At 42.6% G+C, this 25,363-nt stretch overlaps 1 protein-coding gene across 1 annotated transcript in view; it reads left to right on the forward strand.

The window, feature by feature from the left end:
• MKLN1 (muskelin 1) overlaps window positions 1-25,363 on the forward strand; it is a 94,313-nt gene that overhangs the window by 16,015 nt on the left and 52,935 nt on the right. Inside the window, exons 3-7 of the mRNA XM_017807770.1 lie at window positions 6,075-6,217; window positions 7,617-7,705; window positions 13,661-13,770; window positions 17,580-17,772; window positions 24,981-25,058. Of these exons, the coding sequence (XP_017663259.1) occupies window positions 6,075-6,217; window positions 7,617-7,705; window positions 13,661-13,770; window positions 17,580-17,772; window positions 24,981-25,058 (613 nt within the window). The remainder of the gene's footprint in view (window positions 1-6,074; window positions 6,218-7,616; window positions 7,706-13,660; window positions 13,771-17,579; window positions 17,773-24,980; window positions 25,059-25,363) is intronic.

A 25,363-nucleotide genomic window follows, 5' to 3' on the forward strand; every position in this document is an offset into this window, starting at 1 on the left:
ATTGGCCGTGACCTGAATGGAGATGTTGCTGCAGAACGACTGAATCCAGCCCTGGAGAACTGGGCACTGCTCTGAATGCTAAGCAAGGCATTTAAACCAGCCTTTTTGGTAGGAGAGAGATGAATTAACACTGTCATTTATCTACCTGTGTGTCACATATCTAGACATGTATTAGGTATCCAGAATTAAGGTCTGACTTGGGAAAAAATTGGTCTCAGTAGTTGCAACCAAGATTGGCAAGACAGTATTTAAGTTTTATTCTGTTATTTAAAGACAAAACCAACAGAAAACCTGGCTGCCTGACTGGAAAAGATCATCCTGCTCAATTCCTCTTACTGAATCTCTGTATCCAACAGTGAGAATATAAAATGCTGTGTAGTTGGATTCAGCAAGCCCAATCCTGAGTGCTGAGAGAGATGAAGTATTTGCAGTGCCCATATACTATGTAAAGTACTTTATATATACTTTATATTGAATATATTATATTATAATATCATTATATTTTACATACATATATACTTTAGCTAATTCTCGTGTTTCCAACCTGAGCTTATCCATGTAAAGCATTTTTTGACAGTTTAATTTCTCTGTTGAAAAATTAACTGGAAAGAGGGAATTGGGAGTTAAAATTTAGAAGAGGCCTGGATGCAAAGAATGCAGTTTTTATTATTTCTGTGTATATGGAAACAATTCCCATTTGTGTTGTCTCATACTTGACAAAAGAACTTCAGATTTGGTTGCATTTTGCTCAGAGTAATTCTTGCACCTTGCTCATTGAAAGACTGCCACATTTAAATGCAGGTAAAACTTATACATAGGTACTGTGCTTCCTTGTTTTTCCAGGTGGCTGAAGTCCTTAAGGCAGATTCTTAGCTTGGAAACCTTCGACTGAAACAGTGGGTGACCAAATTATGAGTGTGATGAGGAGAGAAGTTGGGGCAAAATCAGTTCCTATGTTAGAAGTTGAGTAGTTCACATTCCAAGAAATGTTGATATATACACGTAGCTTTTAATCCCCCAAATAAACATCACATATCCTATGGAAAATGAAGCTGCAAAGCTTCATTTTATGGGTGGTGCGTTGGCAGCACTTCAGTTAAAGGCTGGTCACTTGTGCGGTGACGCATTTGTTGGAGCGTGTGGGTGGCCACAATAGTCCGGAGAGGAAGCGAACAAAAACTTGGGGAAATAAAGCTCTCCTTGTTCCCAACTTTATGGGCTGAAAACCAGGGCTAAGGCACAGCACAGGGACTCATGTCAATCCTGCTCAGGGGATCGTGCTGGGAGGTGGTTTAATAAGCTCCAGTCGCTCGTGTTTGTCCCGTCAGTGTCTCACCTGAAGGTCAGGGCTTAGCAATTCCCTGCCGGGGTGAGGATGCTGTGCTGCCTTAGAGGTAGAAGTATGAGTGAGTCCCTAAACATTGATTTATTCCCTTCCCTTACTGAGTGAAACGAAACCTCCCCAGGCACCTTTCCTTTCACAATGTTCCTCTTGCACGAGCTGGAAGAACGTAGGTAAGAACCTCAAAATGTGTTCAGTAGCTCCATGAAAATGCAGTAAATTGTGCTGGAATCTGTATCAAACCTTTTTGAGGAAGGGAAGAGAATGAAAGTGGAAATGTGGACACTTGAAATGCTACCACGTGACTGTATTTAGTAAAGGGTTTTCCTGGCTTTATGGGTATGGTAGAGTTAAGTAATTCTCATGGCCTTGAAAGCCACCAGTTGGTTATGAATGAGTGCCAGTGAAAGGAAATACATCTGACAGCTGGTTTTCTGTTTATTAAATTAGATATCTTTCTTGAGTCTTGAAATAGATGACCCAGAAATTATATATTTAATAACAAACCTGTTATGTAGTAACCTATTCAAGCAGGAGAGGGCTGATGGGTCTATTTTTAATCCAGTTTTCAGTTTACATAGGAAGTGTGAAGCAATGAGGCTGGTGATGCTGAAGACCACAGCTCTGTCATAAAGGCTCATCCTGATGATTCTAGTGATGGTCTGACACAGAACAGCATCTAATTTCCCTGAGTGGCTTGATTAATAATGAGTAGAACAAAAGGATAGATTTTTATTTAGCCACCAACTTAATTGAAAAAGCAATCAGGAGGTTTGTGTCATGGACAAGAACAGCTCCTGTTATTTTGTTATGTTGTGGTGGTTATTTTTACCTGCAGTACAAGTTTCACTACTCCATAATAAAAAAAAATACTTAAAGAGAAAGAAATTAATAAATTAGAGTGTGACTCTAATTGTGCAGGCAGCTTGTGCAGTGCAGTTTTGAATCTGGTTCAGTATAATGATCACAGAATCAAGTAGGTTGGAAAAGACCTCTGACATAGGGTCCAACCTTTGACCAAACACCACCTCATCAACCAGACCATGTCATTAAGTGCCACATCCAGTCATTTCTTGAACCATTCCAGGGATTGGAATGGTAACCATTCCAGGGAATGGTAACTCTACCACCTCCTGGGTAACCCATTCCAACCTTGTGGGTTTTGAAATGTGAATTTTGAATACTGGAAGAGCATATGTAGAAAGTTAGTGGCATTGTGGGCACAATTGGTTCTGCATCGGGGAAGACTAGTTTTCCTCTCTTGATTTCCATCCTACTCAGTAGATTGTATCAGGAATTAATGTAAAGTGCATTAATAAAATTTACACTCAGTTGTGTGATGCAGAAGGTTTCATATGGTTGTCATCAAATGGTAGCACAGACCAGAGCTTCAAAAGAGTTTGGAATTTGCTGCAGCTCCCAGTGTGACAGGGCTGAATTTACTTTATTTTGGGTGCAGTGTAATGAGCTGTTGGGGTGCTGAAGTGCTATACGTGACTTTACTCTTTGTGCATCTTCACTTACAAATATGTTGAGTCATAAACCAGAAGTTTTACTCTTCTAATGTTTTGTAGCATCTCCTTTGTAAGTGTTGTAGTTCGAGGCTTAAACAGTTGGGCTGAGGTTTTTGCTCAGTTATTCCAGTTAGTGTCCTTGTGCCCTGTTTTAACGAACAAACTCTTTGAGTTTATAATTTGGACTTTGGGAATACTGCGCGAATACGTGGACATTAAATGTACTGATGTTGCTTATTGCAATAGGAAAAGTGTCAAGTATCTTGGTGTATGTATTGGCCTGAAATCTCATAGACTTGTTCTCTCCAGGTTGAATAAATCACTTGGTCTTACATACAGTTCTGCCACTTCTTTCAAAGCCATAGAGAATAGTCTGTCGTGGCTACAATCCTGGTAGCAGTCCAAAAATATCCATGCAGCCCAGCTGTTTGCAGCTCTTGAGGCAAAGTGTTTTTTCAACATCAGTGAGATTTGTAGCTGGTACCCACAGAGTGGCAGCAGTGTGTGTGTTTAGAAACCCAAAAAGTATATTATGTCTGTATTTTTATATGTATCATAGAATCGTGGAATGGTGTAGGTTGAAAGGGATGTTAAAGATCATCCAGTCCCAACCCCCTGACACCTCCACTATCCCAGGTTGCTCCAAACCCTGTCCAAGCTGGCTTTGAACATCTCCAGGGATGGGGCAGCCACAACTTCTCTGGGCAACCTGTGCCAGGGCCTCACCACCCCCACAGTAATGAATTTCTTCTTAATATCTAACCTAAATTTCCCTTCTTTCAGCATAAAAGTCTTTCAGTGTGTGTGTGTATATGCATTAAAAAATACAGTAGTCCATACCTAGGTATGGGGTTTTAAAGCAAACCTGTCTTTAGTTTCCATATCAGTCAGTGGATAAATTCACAAAAAGGTTGTGTTTAGCTTTTGTGCTTCTATTTTCTGTGGGGTCTGTGTGACTCAGCAGGTGGTGGGATGTGTGGAAGCGGGAAGGAGGGCTGCAGAGTTCCCTTCTGTCTGTAGGGTTAGGAAATCAGTGCTGGCCCTGTGGAGTAATTGCTGTGCTTTGCTCCCTTCGGGGCACAAAGGGTTTAAGTGCAGTCCTGCTTTTCTCTCCCATAATTTAGGCTAAGAATTGAATAATGCAGGACGACCTTTGTGCCAAGGTTTTGCAAATCTTGTGTGGTACTTGAGAGAGTATGTGTTCATGGCCCAGGCATTAGGTTTGGGATTCCAGCAGGATTAAGAATTGCAATTGCTGGTAGTGCTGGCTTTGCTTTTCCAGCTTCGGGAGAAATCTGCAGGGAAGATATGATGGTGTGGGAGGAGTTCTTAGACGTTGTGTACTGTCTGTTCTGCATGGGAATTTTGGCAGCGGGCTGTGCCATGTATCAAGTACTGCCTTACTCATTACAGGACTGTCCTTTTGCTCATCCTTTCCTCTCCTCTGCATTAGAAAATCAGTTTTCTTTATAGAACTTCAGGAGTTTTTTTTGGAAGTTTAGGGAATATTTTGAGACAAAAGTGTGGCTTGCTGCTGGTTAAACTAACAGTGGGTTCTGATATTTAGGTGGATGGTGTTTTCACAGAACTAGGAATTTTTCATTAAGAAAAATCTGGAAACACACCAAAGCATTCTTCTGTTGTACCCTTGCAGTGCTGACACTGGTTTATTTTCTTCACTCTGAAAAAATTTGAGTTGCTGGAGACATCTTTGGCAGTAAATCAGCTTCTGTTAGGTACCTACCCAGTCTGCATTATCTGCAACTGTTGTATGTACAAGTATTTCTTTCAATCTAAGCTTCTTGTGAATGTAGTGGGAACCAGCTGCTGGGAACCTTTATCCATCCCATCTTTATCCTGGTGCTCTCCAGAGTGATGTCAGTCCTGCTCATAGGTTAAGAATTAGTAACTCTGTAGGGCTGAGACAGAAAGACTGAGAACTAAACGGATGGGCAAGTTTGTTCTTCTTCTCTCCCAGGAGTTACACTTCTAGGATAAGGTTCTCCTACTGATGGAGCTGTTTATCCTAAGCAGAGTGATGTCAGTGGCACTTGACAGGGAGACTACTCAGTCTCTACTCAGGATCCACAGAAAGCAGCCACACACATGCAAAATACTCTGATGTCGATGAAAGACATCAAGCAGAGCATTAATAAGGTGTCAAGTCTGGCTTGGCTGCTTGGAGGGACAGGGCCACCAGCAGAGCCTGTGGTGGGAGGTGTCCTACAGCTCTGTGCTGATCTACTTGTGCTGGAGTCCTGATGGGGTTTTGTAACAAAATCCAGCACGATGAGTAATTGTGATTCTGCGCTTTGCCTCGGTTCCCCGTGTGCTCTGCTTAGTTCGGAGAAATCAGGGAAAAGAATTAAACGCGTTGTTTTCAGGTATAAAACTCCACATATTCTGCAAAACAGGATGTCTCTACAGTCCCCCCAAGACCTGTTTGGTGGGGAAGGTGCTCAGTGGTCCCCGATGAATGGTGCAAGTGCTTCCCTGCACCTGCTTTTCCCTGGGAACAGCCCTTTTCCTCCAGCAGTGCCGGTGAAGGTGGTAGCTGGAGCCCGAGTATAAATCACCTGACTATTCACACACTGATGTGTCCCCAGGGTGTAAGAGGGCAGCAAATGTTCACAAGTGAGCGCATTTTCATCATTTTCTGTGCAAAGAACCTTTATTGTCACGAAGTGGCTCAGTTTTATTTGGGATGGTTAATAAGCAGTCGGTTCCTGTGTTCTCCACGCACCAAACTTTGTGCTCAGTGGTTAAACAGCGTCAGCCCAGAGAGGAAAAGTAATTTGATGTTCTCTTAGCATGTGGAACATACTGTTTTTATCTAATTGTGTATTCAGTTTAGGTTTCATTTCAGGCTGTGGTGGGCGTTTGAATCTTCACTCCCTGTAGTTTGATCCTATTTGCCAGATTTCAGGAAGTCTTGCGTCCAACTTAAAGGAACGTATGTAAGTCCTGAATAGAATTGCTAGGAATAGATAGTTCAACCACATCTTTTTCCTGGATAAACTACTTTTAAAGGAATATTCCTAAAAAACCCTTTTCTTCATTCCAGTACAAAGGAGGAAATATAATAATGGAGAAGTTTCATCTTCAGTTTACAAAGCTAAAAGAATGAAAGTGAATTTTTGGAGGCTGTAATGCTTCTCCCTTAGTGTGTTTTGCAGCCCTGGCTTTAATATTAAAATCCACTGTTCTCTCTTCCACAGTATTTGATTCTGAAACTTGAAAGACCTGCCATAGTCCAGAGCATCACGTTTGGCAAATATGAGAAAACACACGTCTGCAATTTAAAGAAGTTCAAAGTTTTTGGTGGGATGAATGAGGAGAATATGACAGATCTCTTGTCCAGGTAAGACATGATTCCATCAGCTATGGAATTGTAAAGGCTGGACCAAAATGCTCTTCCCCCCTGGTTCCCGAGCAGACGCAGCCAACAGCGGAGCAGAGCTGTGGTTGTGATCCTGCAATTATCTGCCCTCGTGTTTACGGTCAGGTCAGAGCAGCAATCCCAACACTCACTTCAGGAAGCCTTCCTGATCCTGCTCTAACCACAGAGGATTTGTGGAGAGCGAATTTGGGGATTTGGAAGAGCTGAGAGCAGGGTGCAGCGTTGGTGGATTGTGATTCCTTCCTTCCCTGTGCTTGAGGCACAAGAGAAATGATTCCCCAGGTGCGTAACTTTGAAGTAGCTTTTAAAAGCCCAAGTAAGCTCCCTAAAAACCTCATTGCAGCTGTAAAGATCTGAACTAGTCATCTGCTCTGCCTTTCCTCAAATGGGTAAATAAATTAAACAGGCAGATGGGAAAAAACTGCATTTTCCTTCGTTTAGTTGGATTTGGTAGTTAGGGTTGGATGAGGACTGAAGAAAAAGAGCCTTTTGGCTGTTCACGTTATCCAGAACTCCATAGTAGTTGCCAATGTAAATTTGCAAGGGCCTTTTAAGGACTCTGCTGTTTCAGAAAGGGAAATGAGAGTTAAATATCCAGGAGTACAAGAGAAGCAAGAACTAGTCTATTTTGGGAGGCCTCCAGAAGAGAAGTCCACCTCCAGGAATGTATGGGCGTACATCATCTGTAGCCAAGCAGAATAGCCATGGAGAAACATGGGAAGTTCTGTGTTGCAGGTATTCTTCATGACCATATAGAAACCATCCACAACCCTTCCCACCCTTCTGCCCTCTTTAGATAGACCAGTGTTGCAATTTGCCTTTATTGCTCCTACAGCTGTGAGGGAAGAGGTCTTAGTATCGTAATAATTACTGATATCTAATGTCATTTCACTTGTGCTGAAGTTTAATAAAAATCCTCATTTTGGGACCTGTACTTGCATCTTCAGTAAAAATGAACTTAAGATTTTTGATAAATTATACTAAATATTTGATATTTTTATGAAGTAATGCCCATAAATGGATCAGAAAGCACTTTGTCAGGGTGATAATTTTGAGATTTGATCCTTCTCCCTCTGGAGAATGGAAAAGCTCAGTTCAGCAGATCCTTGGCTGAAGTCACAGGGGCAGGGGAGCAGCACTGAACCAAAGTCAATTCCCTCCCAAAATCACCACCCAGTGCTGCCTCCCAGGGAGACACAAGGTGGTGGAGAACAGCCCAGGCATTGGTCCAGCACGTGTACTTATGATTCAGAGTGATATGAAACAAGCTTCGTGTTTCAGGCATGACCTAGATTGCATTTATTAGCTAGTTCTAAAATACAAGGTAAGATTTAGTAACCTTATTTATTTTTTCCCACAGTGGCTTAAAGAATGATTATAACAAAGAAACATTCACCTTGAAGCATAAAATTGATGAACAGATGTTCCCCTGTCGATTCATTAAGATAGGTAAATGCATTTTTTCAGCATTCTGAGTAGAAAATAATCTCTTCTGATACTTGTGCCAGTCTTGGCACTCGTGACTTCATTGTACTCAGGCAAAGTATCCACAATAGCTGTTCCATTTCATCATCTTGTAGGCTGGTTAGATTTGGAACACAGTGAAGTCCTGTTAATAAGAAATAATACCTTCATAATTTAAATCCTGGGGAGTGAGAGCAAAACGGAGTAATTTTCAGAAATACAGTTGTTGAGTCAACTTCATTGTGGGAGAAGCTGCTTCCTGTCCTCCTATAAACTGCTGTACAGAACTTTAAATAACTCATTAAGCGAAGTACCAGTCAAAGTTTGAAAAAAGCTTGAAACCTTTCATTCTCAAACATGCTTGTGACACATAAAGCAACAGCAGGAGCCTCCCTTGTTCTCTTCCTGCTACTCTAATATTGTGTCTCACCTCTGGGTAAAGATGTCATCCAGGGGCACCAGAAGGATTGTACCCCTGGTGTCTGGTTTGGCTGGAGGGGATGGCTGAGGGGGCATGGGGGTGTGTGATGGGAGCAGGGGTGAGGATCTCTTTCTTGCTTCCTGCAGGCCAGAGGGAACAGGAGTCTTAATTCTTGGATTTAATTCAAGAATTTGGAGCCTTTTGGCTTGCTCAGTAAATTTATCTTCCCCTTCCTAACTACTGAGATAGTACAAGAATGACTGGTTTTAAAACTAAATGTTTAAGGTTAAAAATAGGGGAGGGAGGTAGTTGCTGAAAAAGGAGGTAAAGATCCCATTGGCTAATTTAGGTGAATTTAGGAGTGTTTTGATGTGTTGGGTAATTCTTTTGCCAAGACTCAGCTGATAGTGGCTGTGTAGGGGCACCCTGGGAACCCTTTGCTGTGGCGTGTTTTACACAGCTTTCTGAATCTCCTCCTGTTTGCCTGAGGAACTGAAAGCCTCAGGCTGGGAATCCAGGAATCATTTGTGTGCCATAAACGGTGGGGTTTCCTGTTCTTGGAGAAGTAGAGGATTTGGTTGTTCTTTGGGTTTGTTTCTGGCTGCTGCTTTTGGAAGCATCTGTAACACTTGGCTTTAGGAAACCTCAAGAGTAGCAGAGGATTAGAGTTAAAGGTTGACTACATAAGGGAAGTTAAAATATTTTTTTATTTTTTTTTTTTTAATTTCTTATTCTGAAGCTTCCAGCATTAGGTTTTTGGGAAATGTTATTTTTTAGGGGCTAAAAGCAGCAAGTAGTTCCTGGAGGGCTAAAAGGGCCAATGCAGAGATTACTAGCTTCTTCTCTGGGTGTGTAAATTGTATTCCAGGAAAGTGTGTTCTGATGTAATGAAGTGTAGCACTAAGCTGTAGCTTGTTAGGATGGTGAAATGCTGATTCATTTCTACTGCCAGGATTTTTTTCTCTGACATGGAATGAGCAGCTTGTTTTGTTGGAATGGGATTTTTATGTAGCCCTTTTCCCAACGGCAGGTAGTGATAGGACAAGGGGGAATGGCCTTAAACTGAAGGAGGGTAGATGTAGATTGGATATTAGGAGGAAATCCTTCATTGTGAGGGAGGTGAGACACTGGTACAGTTTACCCAGAGAGGTTGTGGACTCCCCATCTCTGGAAGTGTTCAAGGCCAAGTTGGAAGGGGCTTGGAGAAACCTGGTCTAGTGGAAGGTATCCCTGCCCATGGCAGGGGGTTGGAACTAAATGATCTTTAAGGTCCCTTCCAACCCAAACCATTCCATGAGTCAGCATCCTATATGATATACATTAATATTAGATTTAGATTGAGCTGTCACTTGTTCACCAGTTACAGTTTGAGATGAGTTGTCCTTCAACTCTATCTTGAGGCTGCCTTCCATGAAGAAATTCCTGTGCTAGAACAGAACTGGAAATGATCTTTTCACCAAAACCTGTGAAAACCTCGGGTTGATGGCTGGTGTCACTTTGTCTATGACGTTGTGAGAGTGTTTTTTGCTGTGAAACAACTGCAAAACAATGTTACGAAATTCCGTTATTTTTCAGATTCACAGCTTGAAAATGTTTTGAGTTTGTTAGAATTTCCAAGCTGTTGGCCAAAGTAACTCCAAATTTCAAGCACCGTGCTGTGTTCCTCTTAAGTCTGCCAGGAAACGAGGCCAAATTCGGACTCTTGGAGACTTGACACCACCAGAGTTCCTGTGATCAGTGAGGTTTGGGTTTTGGGAAAGGCATTGGCATTGGGCAGCATTTGCATCAGGAGTTTGCTTTATAATTCTGCAGATCAGCACAGAGACCTTACAACACCACTGTTAATATACAGAGAGGTTTTTAGGGAGGGACAGAGCAGGAGGAACCTGGCATGGGTTGATCTGGGAGAGGGTAAAATTCATCCTACAGCTTCCATTGCTCTCATATCAAAGGAAGTTTCAGGCTCATAGAAAGCAGAAAGAATAATCCCTCTCCTCCTGTCAAGAGAAGCCTTGCACTTCTGTTAGTTTAATTAGTTCAACTTCAGTTCCTGAGCACTGAAATGCCCAGTTGTGCAGCTTTTGACCTACTTGACAGGTAATTTTTACATTTCATGTAGCACCTCATTACAGAACTGGAGAGAGGGAAGAAGATACTTATCCGGACAAAATATCGAAAAATAATCTTTTTAATGTCTGTGAGCTTTGTTTTTGGCTCTGCTCTTGTGGTTCCTCCAAGCAGAGATTTTTCTGTGCTGTGTCCTTGAAAGCAGAAGGTGCAAAGACTGATTGCAGTGAAAGATGAAAAATTCTAGGTGTAATTCTCATGCCAGTTTGTTACAACCATGGGAGTTGCTAACCAGGCTTCAAGATTTTTAAGATTTGGTGTAACAAATCTGACCAATTTTTTTCTTCATGGATGTTTTCTTAATTTTTAAAAGCATACACTGTCTGTCTGTGCCTATAGATGAGGGAAACAGAAATCACCTTGTGAGAGGTATTTCAACTTATTGTGCTGTTTTTAGTGCCTCTGCTACTGTCTCCTCTAATACAGAGTCACAGTCCTTGTCTAGACATAGCTATTACTGAGAAGTATCCCCTAAAATCATCCTTGTATGGATTAAGAACTGTTTAAGTGACTCAAATGCCTTCTGCTTCTTAGAAGGATATTGATTATTTTTTTTTTAATTATTATTTTTCCTTCTGCTGGACTCCTCTCACTGTGGAGTGACAGTTCAACTGTTATGAACAGTTACACGTGTTTCAGGATGGATTGCTGTAGTACCTGCAGAAAAAACCCAGGCATGCTGAGGGGGCTTTATGGTAAAAACTGGAGGAATAATGTAGCTTTGGGCTTTTAACACCTTTAATTGCAGTGTATTTCCACCTCAGAGATGTGCAGGAAAAAACTACTTCCTTGCTGCACTTAGTGTCTGCTCCTTCCAGGTCAAAGTCAGATTTTGGCTGCTCTAACAGGACATTTGTCTGAAGAGCTGAGCACACCTCAAAAAGGAGAGGGATGAAAAAAAAGGGTGAGAGGGGTCTCCTGGGAGCCAGAGGAGAGGATAAAAAGTGGGGAGATGATCCAGCAGAACACTTGAATTTGCTGAACTGGAGTAGAAATCACATTCCATTTTCAACCCTTCTGCTTTGTTTCTTTTCCTGCTCCTATGGAGGAGCTGATGAAGATCAGCTTCAGCTTTCTCTGTCTGGGGAAGAGTTTTTCAGCACTAGGGAGGCATTTGCCTTGCATTCCCTATACAGTTTAATATCTGTACTTTCCTTGGAATAGATGGTTGCACCATGAAAGTTGCACCATTTCTGGTGTTTTGTTTATTTTTTGTAAAAAAGACTGTTGGAAGCTGAGTTAGCTGTGGGGAGGAGAAGTGTCAGCAAGTTGATGGCTTTGCATTTTGGTGGTTGTGAGAGCTGTCCAGGATTCTTCTGTGCACCCCAGTATATTCTTTGGTGTTGTAGTTGGCTACAAAGAGATGAATTGTTAATTTTTTTTTTCTGGGAGAAGCTTACTGAAGTTCTGAGGAGAACTGCTGAAGAGAAGTACAGGTGGATACCTCTGTGTGTTCTCTGGAAAGAGGTGAGAGGGTGGTAGTACTTGGTTTGGTTTTTCACCCAGTAAACTCGGTGTGAGGAAATTTGCCTCAGGTTCACCTCAGGAAATTCATGGTCTGGGTGCATTTGAGGTGGTCTGTGGTTCAGTTCAGTGTGTCAGTGCAATGATCTGCTGGTCTTTGATCTCTGTACCTGACCAGATATCAGATTTAACTTCAGTTTATTCTGATCTGTGTGTTCAGGTCTGAAGACAGACCCAAGGTGTCTGTGTTACCCTTACGTGTGGTATTTTCAGTCTGCTGCATTAATGGGGAGGATATCCGGGATCAAACTGATCTCTGTGCTTGGATTTAGAAGTAGGAATGTTTTATGGTATTAAGGGACCATATTGGCAGCACTCACCTTGTGTGGAGGACAAAAGTAAGCAAGAAGGAAGTTTCCTGGGCAGAGTGTGTGGACTGTGGATGGGAGACAGGTGACTCGTGGTTTTTCTGACCAGTTCACATCTCTCTTGTCTCCACAAACATGCACCTAAAAGGACCTGTTCTGAAAGCATCTTGCTTTGCTTTGTGTGCTGAACAATCAAGTAGAAATAAGCTCTTGGAAAAGATGATTTGAGAGCTGTAACATAGAAAGTACCTACTTATGGATATTAAAGTCAGTTAAGAGTTGCATATACAAAGTCTCTTTGGATCTTTTCTAAAAAATCTTTACTCTGGATGGCTGTTCCCAGAAGTTATAATGAGCCTTTAGAAATAGGTTTGTAAGTACACCCTCTAAAACTCAAGAAAATCAGGTGTTTGAGCATGTGCTTTGTGCCCAAACACACTGCAGAAAATAATAGATGTAGCCTGTTTGAAGTATAAATACTTAAGAACCTTTAAGAGCTCAGGAACAACTTTTTGATAAGCTTGGGGTTTTTTGTTCCCTCATGGAGTAGGAGTAGGTCAGAAAAACCTTAGTTCAACAGAGTAATCTCAGTGGTATTTGATAGTGGTTTGAAAGACAACAAGTAATTTCTCTGTGGCAAAAACAGTGGAAGGGAGGAGGTAGTGGACTCCTTGCTGTTGCTGGTAACTGCACATTCACCTCTAATACTGCCTTTTCCTGTTTATCAGTTACAGTCAAATACAAAGGAAACAAAAGTATTTGAAATGAAACCACTTGATTTCACTGCAGTTTTTAGGAGTCAGAGTTCACACACAAGTTTTTTGGGGAGTTGGAGCTGCTTCAAAAAGCAGAACCAAGTCTTAACCTGCAGATTAATCCTGAGATCAGTGCAAGGCCTCAGATACTAACCCAGAGTGGTAGAGGAGCTGTAGGTGAGAGGCTGCAATGTCTTTCATGGGTCCTTTAGTATTTTAAGTACATTTGTTCCAATACTCAGATAAAATAGTTTCAGCATAAACCTGCACAGATTAAAGCTTTAAAAAAAAAAATTAGAGTTTTTAAATTGGGAACTGACAGTTATCCCTCCCTCCCTCCTCCACAACTTGCAGATGTTACTAATTTTGTAAAATTTAAAATACCCAAGCTTCTTGTCTTCACCATTAGGGAAAATAATTGTTGCTGACAAATGGGGAAATAAATGTACTATGAGGAGCAAATACTGTCGCTAGTGTGCTCGTGATTCCCAGCCTTGTCAAAGCTTGTTGCCTCTTGGAGCTGTTTTAAATGATAGTATTTTTGCTCTTTTGCTTAAAGCAAGCTTCTGCTTTGTAATGATCTGCTGTGTTAATGTTGCTCAGCACAGGTTGCTTTAAATGACAAGTTGAGCATGATGTATTCAGTAATTTTCATAAGCTTAGTTAAACAAACTAGAACTTAAGTCAAATCTGAAATACGGAAATTTGTGTAACCTTTAAGAGCATTCTGTTGCAATAGTACTGTGTAATGCAGTGGTTGTTTGATGTTTATGCAGCCTTTCTCTCCTTTTCCTTTCTTCTCCAGTTCCACTCTTGTCCTGGGGGCCTAGCTTCAATTTTAGTATCTGGTATGTTGAACTTAATGGCATTGATGATCCAGATGTGGTCCAGCCGTGCCTCAACTGGTACAGCAAGGTAGGCCTGCATTTTAGCTGCCTTTTTTATTTGAAGATTCCCGGTCTCAGAATGTTGTGAAACTTGTCTTCCTGGAATTGATGTGACCTTTTCACTCCTTGAATATCAGAACCAGCAAAAACTCAGACCACATGGCTGACTTTGACTCCAAGGGAATCTTTTTGAATTGCATCTGCTTGTTCTCTTTGAGAAACCAACAAAACACTCTCAAGAAACCCCAAAACCACCACAAAAACCTGCCACGTAGACACCGTAAGAAGAACATAAAACAAAGAAACACTTACTCAGAGGGGACAATATTAGGAAAATAGTATTTGTATTGGAAGGGAAATGAATCTTGACAAAACCAGATTCCATTTCCCCTCTCTTTTTGCCTTTTGATTAGTCATTCTTTTAAGGTGCCAGTCCGTAGAGCTACGTGAGTGCAGAGGCTTTTGGGTTAGAGGTGCAGCTTTTGTTACAGGGTATATAATGAGCTTGTTTTAAAGAGAATCTGTGTTGGTGTCTTTCCTGTTGCAGCTCCTTGCACTTTTGATGTTTCCCTCTTTCTGTGTTTTTGCTGAACACTCTGGAACAGAGTGGGGCCGATGCTGCTGGACTGTGAGATGAGATGATTTATGCCATTTGTCACTTTGATAGTTCAGAAGGTTCCAAACGTTATTTGTATAAACAGTGTTTAATTGAGTACAAGAGACGCCTTTCCTGTGGGAGGGAAGTGCACACTGACAACCAGAATTCATTTTGTTGCTGCATGTTATGCACTGGATCTTCTGGAACAATTAATGAGATTCATATTGTGTTGCAGAGGAGACATCCTTCCCAGCTGAATAAGACTGAATAGTGGAGCAATGTAGCTCTGCTTCCAAAAGGAAAAGCTTAGAAGGGGATATAGAGACTGTGTGATTAGCAGTGAGACTCCCTCACCAGTTCATGGTGCTGCCAGTGTGGTGAGGAAAATGTGTGACCGTGGTGTCTGGCTCATACCCACTTAAACCAACATCACGAGCTTCTGCAGGGAGGATTTCAATGCAGCCCTAACAAGCACAGGACAAGTTGTCTGTAGCTGCTTTATGATCCAAGTGGTGGTGTGGTCATTAGTCAGCTGATGATCGATGTCCACTTCTGAAGAGTCAACTTGACAGAAGCTGCTGATGGTTTTCTCTGCTGCCTCTGCACGTGGTGCTGTGTCTGGCAGTTTGGACCAGTTGCTGCAAGCAGAAAGCTCTGATTTGTATTTTTTTTTTGGTTAGGAGCCATCTGATGATGATGTCTGCATCTGTTTTCTTCCATCTTATCCCACGGAATCGGCACTTTTCATGGTCAGCATGAGTGTAGTGACAGCTTCTTCAGGGGGTGCCAGCATTGTTCTCCTAAAGCTTGAGAGCCCCAAAGCAGCAAGGCAGAGACTTAGTCATGATGGTCTGGGCTCTGCTAGGATCAGCTGCCAAGTTTTTGGTGATGAGTGCATGTGCCACTAATGTTCTCTTCCCTCCCAACCCTGAGAGGCCACTGTTGCTGGATCCACGTAGGAGTATGTGTTGACCCATGTTTTGGGAAAGGCAGGAAGGTTGACCTGTTTCTTTGAGTTGCTGTGAATATTTTCATGCATGTCTTTGGGAATCTCAGAGGCTTTGAAATCTAGTATTTCTTTACTGCCTGTGACATCAGATGAGAAGAAGGTTCTGCTTGAAGTTGCCTGTCCTTTTTGTTGTGTGCCAGCAAAACCTCCCTTTCCTGCAGGCAGTGGAGTCAGGGGTAAGGGATAAGGACTGAAAGCAGCCAGCACACTCCTCAGTTCCCCCCTACTGCTTTCTCCTTGCTGTCCAGCTCAGCCTACTGCCTCACAAAAGCCTTATCCCTTTCTCCTGAAGAGTGGGCAAACTTCAGCACCTAAGAAGTGGTAGTTTAATAAGGAGCACATGAACTTATTTTTAATTCTACGAGTGTGTTTGACAGTGTTAATATCTTGGTCTCATGCTGCTGTTACGTTTTTAACCATAGGAATTATTTACAACTTCAGATCAGAGCTATTATTTGGGTTGTCTTCTCTTTAAACCTGTATGACAGCATTTATAAGGGAGCCTTTTACATGCTTTTTATACACCTTTTTGCATAAAAAAGAGGTTTTCATATTTAACTTCTGAAGCAGTACTATGATGTCACTTGAATAGAAACTTTTCTATGGTATTGAGTGACCAACCTGCACCCAGCAGTCATTCCCTGTTTTAGAAGCCAAGCTCAGTGGAAATACAGCAAGTCTGAATTTTGCCTAATTTCTAAACTGGAGGATCTGAAAAAGCAGAAGCTGGTTGTTACTGGTGTGCAGCTCTGCTTTTGCTTGCCATCCCTTTGAACAACAGGGATCTAATTTGGTTTTGGCTTTGATGTAAGTGAACATTTCTTAAAGACAGTGTCTTAGATATCTGTTGGAAAGACAAAAAAACAGTTGTTTTTTGCCAGTTGTGCTGTAAAACTGTTTTAGCTTCAATACTCCTTTGCTGCAGCCTTGCTTTCTTATCAGTGCATGTCCTTGGCCTTTTTCATGTGGGCTGGGAACTGGTTTTCTAAAAATGCATAGTTCTGGCTATTTGCAGCTGTGAAATACTGATGGATTAAGAACTAAAAATATATCACATGGCCGTGTTTCTTTTTAGCCGCTTCAGTTTGTGAAATTCTTGCTATCGAGCCATTATTCTGAGAGCACTAATTTTTGTTGAGAGTCAGTGTTAGTTCCAGGTTTTCACAAAGATTCTATTCATTTAAATACCATAAACTTCACTTTTAGCAGTAGTGTCCACTTAGGATTAAAATCTCTTGTCTGTAATTTAATCAATCTTATAGCTGCTTAAAGTTACATTTTGCTTTTTACCACAGTAGTTGCGTGTTAAAGATGGAAATTGAGATTTATTTTTTTTTTCTTTAATGCCTTAGAATTTAGGTTTGAAGAGTCTATTTAAAATAAGTGGTTCTGCTACTTATCACCTTAAAAATCTGTGTTTCTTATGCATGTTGTTAGCAGCTTTGAAAACACAGTGGAAGATTTGGTCGGCTAACAGCACAAACTGTGGGTCTTACTCAGAGTTTACTATTCCCTCACGTGTCTGTGCAGGGATGTTGGACCCAGTGTGGGTTTCTCTCACCTTAGTCACCCCTTTCCACAGTCAGGTGGGATATGGGCAGCTGTGGCTCAGAGAGGTTCTGCTTCAAGATGCAGGGGAATATTTAGAAGTTAAAACTTTGCTGTGCACATAAATCCTTGTTGCCGTTGATCCAAAACCCTCACGAACCCGCAGGATTTGGGGCCAGCCTTCAGCCTTTCCATTGCAGGAGTGGTGGTCGTTGCAAGTATTCCTATTCTTGTGGCTTTTTTTTTTTTTTCCTTCTGCTCCTAGAAAAGCTGTGACCTACTTACTCTTCTAAATTATTTTGTTATGTAAGAGTCATACAATCAAATTATGTAACGCTGATAGCGAAGGCTTTTTCCTGCTCTGCGCTTCGTGTAGGCCTCGAACAGCAGGGCCAAGCAGATGGGGGGGAACTAATGGTCACTCCAGAGATCTGGGACACTGTGCACTCCCTTCTTGTACTCTCATTAAATTGGATGATACCAAGCTGTATAACTTCTATACCGTTGGAAAGTAAATGCCTGCACAGCTTGTAATGTCGTCCACACAGCATTCCTCTGTGAGCTGGCGAGCAATTTGTGCAGCGTGGACGAGAGATCCTGCTCCAGGTTCCCAGGTAGCTCCCAGCAGTGCTGGTGGAAGGAAAAATCTACATGTCTCATAGGTTTTCTTGTGTTCCAGTAGTACCGTGAACAGGAAGCCATTCGCCTTTGCCTAAAGCATTTTCGGCAGCACAACTACACCGAGGCTTTCGAGTCGCTGCAGAAGAAAACCAAGATTGCTCTGGAGCACCCCATGTTGACAGACCTCCACGACAAGCTGGTGTTGAAGGGAGACTTTGATGCTTGTGAAGAACTGATAGAAAAAGCTGTGAACGGTAAGAGGCTCAGAGGAGTCTGATATGTTAACTATAAAAAATTAATTATAAAAAACCACCCCATTGAAATATTGCCTTTTTTGAGTGTTAATGTGCTTTGTAGTAGAATTGGCTGGTCTGTGTGCTGTTTGATGTCTGGTGTGGTGTGCTGTCAGCTTTTGGGCTTGTGAGTGTGTTGTGTGACGAGGGCTAAAAATTCAGTCATGAAATGTCTTGTCACTGCTGCTTTTGGAGTCTCCTTCCCCCAGAGATGACAACGAGGTGCACTTGAGTGGGTAAAGATAAGTTTTTCATGTAAGTGTTGGCAAGCTGAGGGTGGGCTTGACTATCAGGAAAGTCACTGAAGTGGTGAGCAGGGAAGCTGACAGCTGGAGTTCTCCGTGGTGATGTGGATCATGGTTTCTGGTTGGAACTTGCCACCAAGTTGGTGTTCAGGCAGAAGTTTTCATCTGTATCTGGATGAGAGTGCTGTTTTTTCTTATGGGGAAAATAATCCTTGGAGAATGGTGTGGAAGTCAGTGACTAGAGGCACTGCCTGTTTTCCCTTGCAGAGCAGGACCTTGTTGGTTTCACTGGAAATACTATTAATCTTTTACTTGGAAGCTTTCCACTTAAAAACATGGTGTATAAACAGCTCTCAACTCCTAAAAGGAGGGAGATGTACTTTCCGTTGTTAAAATGGGATGCAGAAAGAGTTGGACTATTGCACTGAAGTGTCTCTCAAGACCTGTGCAGCGGTTTTGGATTGCAGGCTGATAAAAGAGTGGTGCTCCTGGCTGTGGGTGTAGTGCTGTTTGAATATGTGCAGTCACTCCTCATGGGACACTTGTGCTGGCATGAGAGGAGAACTGTGTGTCTGATGGCAGTAGAGTCAGGGACTTAGTGAACCAATTTCATGGATATCTGGCACCAGAGGTGTTTTTATCTGATTCTGGGCTAATCAGTCAGTTTGTAATACCTTTGGATAGATGCTGGTGTACCTGCTTGACTCCAGCAGTGGGGCTTGTACCACTGAAGTTGGTAGTGGTTCTCAGAATTTGATAGCAGTGATAACTTTAAAATCAAGAGTTGTCTTCCATGAAAATCCACCATCTTTTTGTGACTAAGCTGTTCAAATGAGCTCAGTTTTAGGGAGCTTATTGTAACAGGTCGTCCAGAACTGCAGTGAGTGGTTTTCTGTGTGTTTGGCTCAAGGTTTCTTAGGCAGAGCAGCTGAGCCCTGCCCTGTGCTGAGCTCCAGGAGCAGCTACAAGTGTTGAGACTGAGAACAGCGTTCATCCTTGCCCTCCTGAGCCCGTGGAGTGTTGTTGGCTGGGATGGGAGCGTGAACAGCTTCCTGCAATGCAGGGACATTGTGCAACTGGCAGCTTCCTCCTGAATCTTAAGGGCAAGGGAGGATTGCAGGCTGGAAAAGCAGCAGGGAGCTGTGGCTGGCTGTTACTGTCTGTGTCGCAAAGACACGAGTGCCTGGGGGAGCTGATGAGCCCACCAGGATGCTACAGCAGCCAGAGGAGTGCTCTGTGCTGATGGTGATGATTTTATCATTGCACAGCCTTGGCTGTGACTTAATCTCAGTGCCTGGAGGCCCTCCTCTTTCCACTTCATTGCAGGCTGGAGTAGGAACTCGAATAGAATTTCACTCAAAGTCTAGAATGTGCTGAAAAAGTTCCCTCAAAAATGGACTTTTTTTCTTGGGCACTAATGAAGTGAATGTTTGTAACTTTTTTTTTATTTTGTTATATCTTTATTTCTTTTCTACTTAATATTTGACATTTATTTCATCCAGCAGTTTTCCCTTAGGACTTGAGCTGAGCTGGTGTATGTTGAGAGCGGGGTTGCTGTCCACAGTGCTCAGCTTTTCCAGGGCTGGAAGTACTGGCAAAGGACTCTCCTGGTAGTTCAAAACAAGACCTGCAGTCTTCTGTCTGACAAACAGACACTTGTTCTGTGTCAGATTTGATGTGGACAGTCCTGCTTCCCTGGTTCTTGAGATCATTCCCTCTAGGAAGGCTGAGGAACTCAGCAACCCTTAAGCAAATGGGAGGAATATGCTGTAACTTGTTTTATCAGTCCTTTTTTTGTTCCAGCATGTACAGAAGCATGTCTTGCTCGCAACAGACAGTGGGTAATTTAGCAGGAGAGTCTTCAAGAGCATCATTGTTTTGTCACTGCTTCCGAGGGACAGAAAAATATGTGTGAGGATGTTTATTTTGCTGCACTTTAATCCGGCACCTGGCCAGCTGAAATTAAATGTCAGCGTGCGCATCTCCCATTGCTCTGTTGGTCATCCTTAATGATTTTGCTTGTCTTGGAATATATTAACCTTCCTTCCCCCATCCTCCTGCCATTCTTTATGCTGCCTTCAGCTCTTGAGCTCTGTCGCCTCCCAGCACCCTCCGGAGGGAAGTGCCATCTATCCCGAGACACGGAGGCTGCAGCCCATATTTGCTTTAAGCTGACACGACTGCAGGTTTTCCCTAACTGGGTCAATTGTGCCCTCACTCAGGACACTGTGTCCCCTGGCACTGGTGCTCGTGCTACCTCATGGCAAACCTGGGCATGGAGCTGTTCAGGCTGTGATGGGACAGTGGACAGGACAAACCTCTTCTGATAACCACAAAACTGCAGCTGGAATAGTTTGCAGCTGGAGTTGTGCAAGGTGGCAGTCAGAGTGTTGAATATCACTGGTACTTAACTGGTGCTGGTGGGATGGGATGGGAATAGATGTCTTCAGCCTTTAGCATGTTCTCCTGCAGTTTTCCTACCTCCTGCTCCCTGTGGTGCTCCACTGTCCTTAGTCTGCTCTGCATGTCTTAAGCTCCTCAGCATTTTCTGAGCAACCTGGTCTGGTAAAAGGTGTCCCTGTCCATAAGGACCTGACCCTTCCATAAGGGTTGGAACTGGTTGATCTTTAAGGTCCCTTCCAACCCGGGCTGTTCTACGATGATTTATTACCATTTTACTTTCTTAGCAGCTCTCTTGTGAAGTCTCCGTAGCTGCTGCTTAGTCTCTAAGGTGTGGGTGTTCTTACCACTGAGCTCCTCTCTCTGATGTGTTGCTTTTCCAAATAAAAGTGGATTAACTTTGGTCCCGTGTCTGTGTAGTGTAGCTGAAGTGTAGAGTTAATTGAGACATACAGATCCTTAAATTATCCCTGAAATCGTTCAAAGAGCGGCCTGTTCCGCTGCAGGCCGGGCATGAATATGTGAACTCCTGACCGCTCGCTGATCTGGGAGTTCATTGCCTTAAAGGCACAAACAGAAGTGCAGCGAGGTTGACAGAGATACTGCACACTCAGTTCAGCCTAAAATGTCTCCTGGAGAGGCCGATCTTTGCAGTGGTGGGTCTTGAAAAAGCGGCGACGCGCTGCATCTCTCGCGGGGCCATTTCCATAGGCTTAGTCATGTAGAAAAAGAGTAGGTGGTCAAGAATTAGCGCTGGCAGAGCTAACTCTTGTTCTTTTGCATTGCTAATGACGAGCGCTGTCTTCCACCTCACATCACCAGATGATTTCTTTTGAGAGCTCGGTGGCAGGCAGCCACACTTCGCCCGCAGATTCTTTTGACTCGTGCGTTGCACTTCGAAAACGGGCAAATGGAAACTCTGGCAGCTGCCTGACTTCCTCTCAAAAAGAAAAGGGTCCCTTAAATCTCAGCTGGTTCACAGACTCGGTTCAAATGTTTCGCATTTGGATCCGTTCCTATAGCTCTCGGGCCTATATTATTGAAGGGGGGAAAAAAAATCTGCTTAATATTCCTGCAAGAGAGTATGTGGAGTGCAAATTACTTAGTTGAGCTGCCTGCAGCTCCTGTAGACATGGAAAACTGCTTGGAATGGATGGAAGACCTGCTCGATTCGTATTAGTATTCCAGGGACTGAGGTGTTCCTTGTGGCACTGCTCGTGTCAGGGTGTGACATGTGTTTATCTGGTGACAAGTGAGCCCTGCACAACAAACAAGAAGTAGTGATGCACAGCCTGCAGGCTCCGACGTCTCCCAGAACTCGGGATGTGCAGGAACAGGACGCACAGGAACAACTGTATTCCCCTGGGAGCTCTAGACAGACTCGTATACCTTAATTTTACCATCCAATATTGTTTGGATTTGATTCTGAGAAAGTGTGGTTGCTGCTCTGAATGCTCAGATATATGGAGGGGAAGGGCTGGCTAGGGATCCAAAGCCTGTCCTAAGTAAATGGTAGGGTTTGTGTGGAAGAGGGATAACTTATAGGGACTTGAGAGCAGACCTGGTTTCATTTTTGTGAAGAACAAAGTTGAAGAAAATATTACAGCTCTGAGGCTGGAGAAAAAAAAACATGTTTTTCCTTGTTTCTCCCAAGAAATTATCAAGTAATGGCTGGATGTGTTCTGGGTATTTTTCTTTGGTTTGAGAAAAATCATAATTCTTTAAAAATCCAAAGCCCAACTCCCAGAACTTATGGGTCACTCTGAAGTTTTTTCAGCCATTAGCAGTGAAGTGAATAGATTTTAGTAATCCTATCTGCAAATGTGTTGTCTGAAAAACCCCCAAACTTAATACAGCTTGTTCCTGATTGGCTTCAGCGAGTTAAATATTTTTGTCCATGGTGTTTGTCCTAATCCTTTCTGGGTAACCTGCAGTTGGCTGGCAAAATAAAGGCTTGGGTTATCAGAGTGGCAGAATTTACTGAGCTTTAACCACTGTGAACTTCGTGTTGTTGCATCCAAAATGCGTCATGACTTGCTGAGAAGAGCTTGAAAATAGTACAGAGCAAGGTTTTGTCTGTAATTTTAGTAAACATGGACATTGAAGTGAGAGGTCTCTGGAGTGAAGGAAAACTTCCTTTAAAAACTTCCACTTGACACTTTTTTTTTTTTTTTTTTTTTGGTCAGGAGTCTTGAAATTTATTTTAAACTCCTGATTCATTGGGAACAGCTGACAAAGCTGAGCAGGCCTAGATCTGATCCTTGGAGAAGCTTTGGAGACCTTTTGGTCAGCAGAGCCATCCTGACAAGGAACATAAGGAGTACGCTGGCGTAGGTCTGGCATCGGGTGCAGAATCCACCTAGAAATCCTCCTTTTTTTTTTCTTTTTCTTTTTTTTTTTTTGTCCCTGGTGGTGTCAGACAGGTGGTGATTCAGCTTCCAAAACAAGCTGCTGCTGGTTTGCAATACAAGTAGAATGAATGTGGAACTGCTCCCCGCAGAAAGAAACATTTCTGGGAAGCAAGCTGGAGTGATTCCAAACCAGTGTCCCATGGAAGACAAGAAGCATTATAAAAAGAGGCTGAAGGCACAGTAGGGGAGAAGTGTCGTATCTTGACAAGTGCAGCCTGTGGGTGTTGAGCATGGGAGAGAGGTTAAATGACCCTTTCAGATCCTATGTGGTGTAATTCATCCTTTGGAGCTATTTATGTCCAATTATCTGTTGGCTGCCATCGGGGTAAATACGGTTTTGGTTTGTGTCGTGCAGACCCAGGGCTGTAACAGTAACCAAAAGGCTGCTTTTCTGTCTGGGTTTGTGGCTGAGTCACTATGGGATTTCTTACAGCACATGCATTTGTTCTATTAGAGTTGGCTTTTCTGAATCAGAATTTATGAGATCTCAAGCTTCAAGCCTCTCGTGTGTTGTCCCAACTTCATAAATGCTGAAGAAGTGGGAGTTAAGAACCCTGCTATTAAACCCAAAATAAACCACTTTCTACATACATTGAGCAAACTTCTGGCTTTCCTCGATTACCTAATGCGGGGAGAGAGCTGATGGTTTTGGCTCTGAGGTGAAAGTAAAACCTGCCCTGTTTTCAGAGTATTTATTTTGAAAAACTTGCACAGCTGAGTTTATGGAAGTTCTGTGTTTTCAGACCAAACTCAGCACCTTTCAGGAGCTCTTGAGTGCCCTTGTTTTCCTATTAGATGGTCTCTAAATAGAGCATTCATCTTCTCCCAGGAAATACTTGCCGGCTTGGGGTTTAATTAAAACCTGGATTTCAGTCACGACAAACTACAGGATGCCAGGAAACACTTTAAAATCTTCTCTGAACCTTGTGTCATGCTTAGCAAAGATTTTTACCTTTTTGTAAATAAATAGGGATGTGTTCAGTAAGGATCATTCTATAAATAAACAGAGGCATCCATCATCTGTTAAACTCTTACCTCAAAGCCGAAATTACTGTGGTCAAAAGAACTAAAAACTATTTGATGTTGGTTGCCTGAACTCCCTTCTTTTTTTTCAGGCAATGCATAAGTGCAGCACAAACACTTGTCAGGAGGGGCTTGTGTGTTGAGGTGGTGGGTGGGATGCAGCCAGGACAGCAGTGCTGTCTGAGAGTCTGCTGTGCCTGCAGAAGGTGAGGTGGCTTTTTTAGAGGAGACATTTGAAGATCAGCAGCACCAAGTTCCCCAAAGGTTTGCCAAGCCCTTCCCAGACTGAAGAGCAGTCCTGGAGGGCGTGGGTGTTTTGAATCTCTTTTTCAAAAGATGAATGCTTATGTGATAGACTGATAACCTAGAACCAGAATTAGGAGCTGGCCTCTGGATGCTGAAGAGGTGGCGTGTGGAAGGTGTACCGGGGAGAGGAAAGCACAAGGGGAGTGTGGATAAAGTGCTGGAGTTGGTGTTTCTCACCAAAATGCTGCAGTTGGCATATCTGCCCCGTGACCTGACACATCTTCTGTTTCTCTTCTCGCTTAACTCCCTGAAGAAAATGTAAACTATTATTTTGTTTTTCATCCAGTGCCCGTTTGTCCCATATCGGAGCATTTAAACAATCTGCTTTACTTCCCTTTTCTTCTCAGATGAAGCTCCAGAGATGCTGTCTGACCTAGTTTTAACTTCACATGGACTAAAATGGTTGAATTTTATATGCACTGGCAACTTTCCTTTTTGCTTAAATAAGGGGTAGGGATTCTATTCTTAATTAAATACACCACACTGGAGATTTATAGACACTTGGCATGACCTGGCAGGCAAACTGGATAATTCCTGATTGATCTAGTAGCAAGTATTCTTTTTATTTTAGTGCTTTCACATTTAGTTCATTAACAAACTAACAAAAGTTTAACAAACTAACAAAAGTTTAACAAACTAACTGACATATAATGGCACATTCACTGAACATGAAGGCTTTGGAGTGGCAAACTGGCTTGAGTAAGGCTGAAGTTACCCACATGAAAAGTGATTTTGCTATAATGGAAGTATAAATGCTTTATCCAGCAACATTTTTGTTTTGCAGATGGCTTATTCAATCAGTATATCAGTCAGCAAGAGTACAAGCCTCGCTGGGGGCAGATTATCCCCAAAAGCACCAAAGGTAAGGACATTTCTTAAGATAGAACTGGCAGTACGTGAGTTCTGTCTTGTTCCTTTGAGAATATTGAGCAAGAAAATGATGCTGATGCAAGAAAGGCTCCTCTAGGACAGGTTTTTCTAGGGAATGGTTTTTTCTGTGAAAAAGTTGCATTTGTCTGCAGAGTCAGTGAAATGCAGCCTGGTCTCTGGTTGAGGAAGGAAGACTGCAGGAATACTTGCAGTAACTTCAAGGACAGATCATCAGTTCAGTACCAAATCTCAGGATATAGGTTAAACATGAGAACAGTTATCTGTGTTACTGGATTT

The sequence above is a fragment of the Lepidothrix coronata genome, unplaced genomic scaffold (genome assembly GCF_001604755.1).
Source record: "Lepidothrix coronata isolate B3197 unplaced genomic scaffold, Lepidothrix_coronata-1.0 Scaffold20, whole genome shotgun sequence".
Taxonomy (NCBI): Eukaryota; Metazoa; Chordata; class Aves; order Passeriformes; family Pipridae; genus Lepidothrix; species Lepidothrix coronata.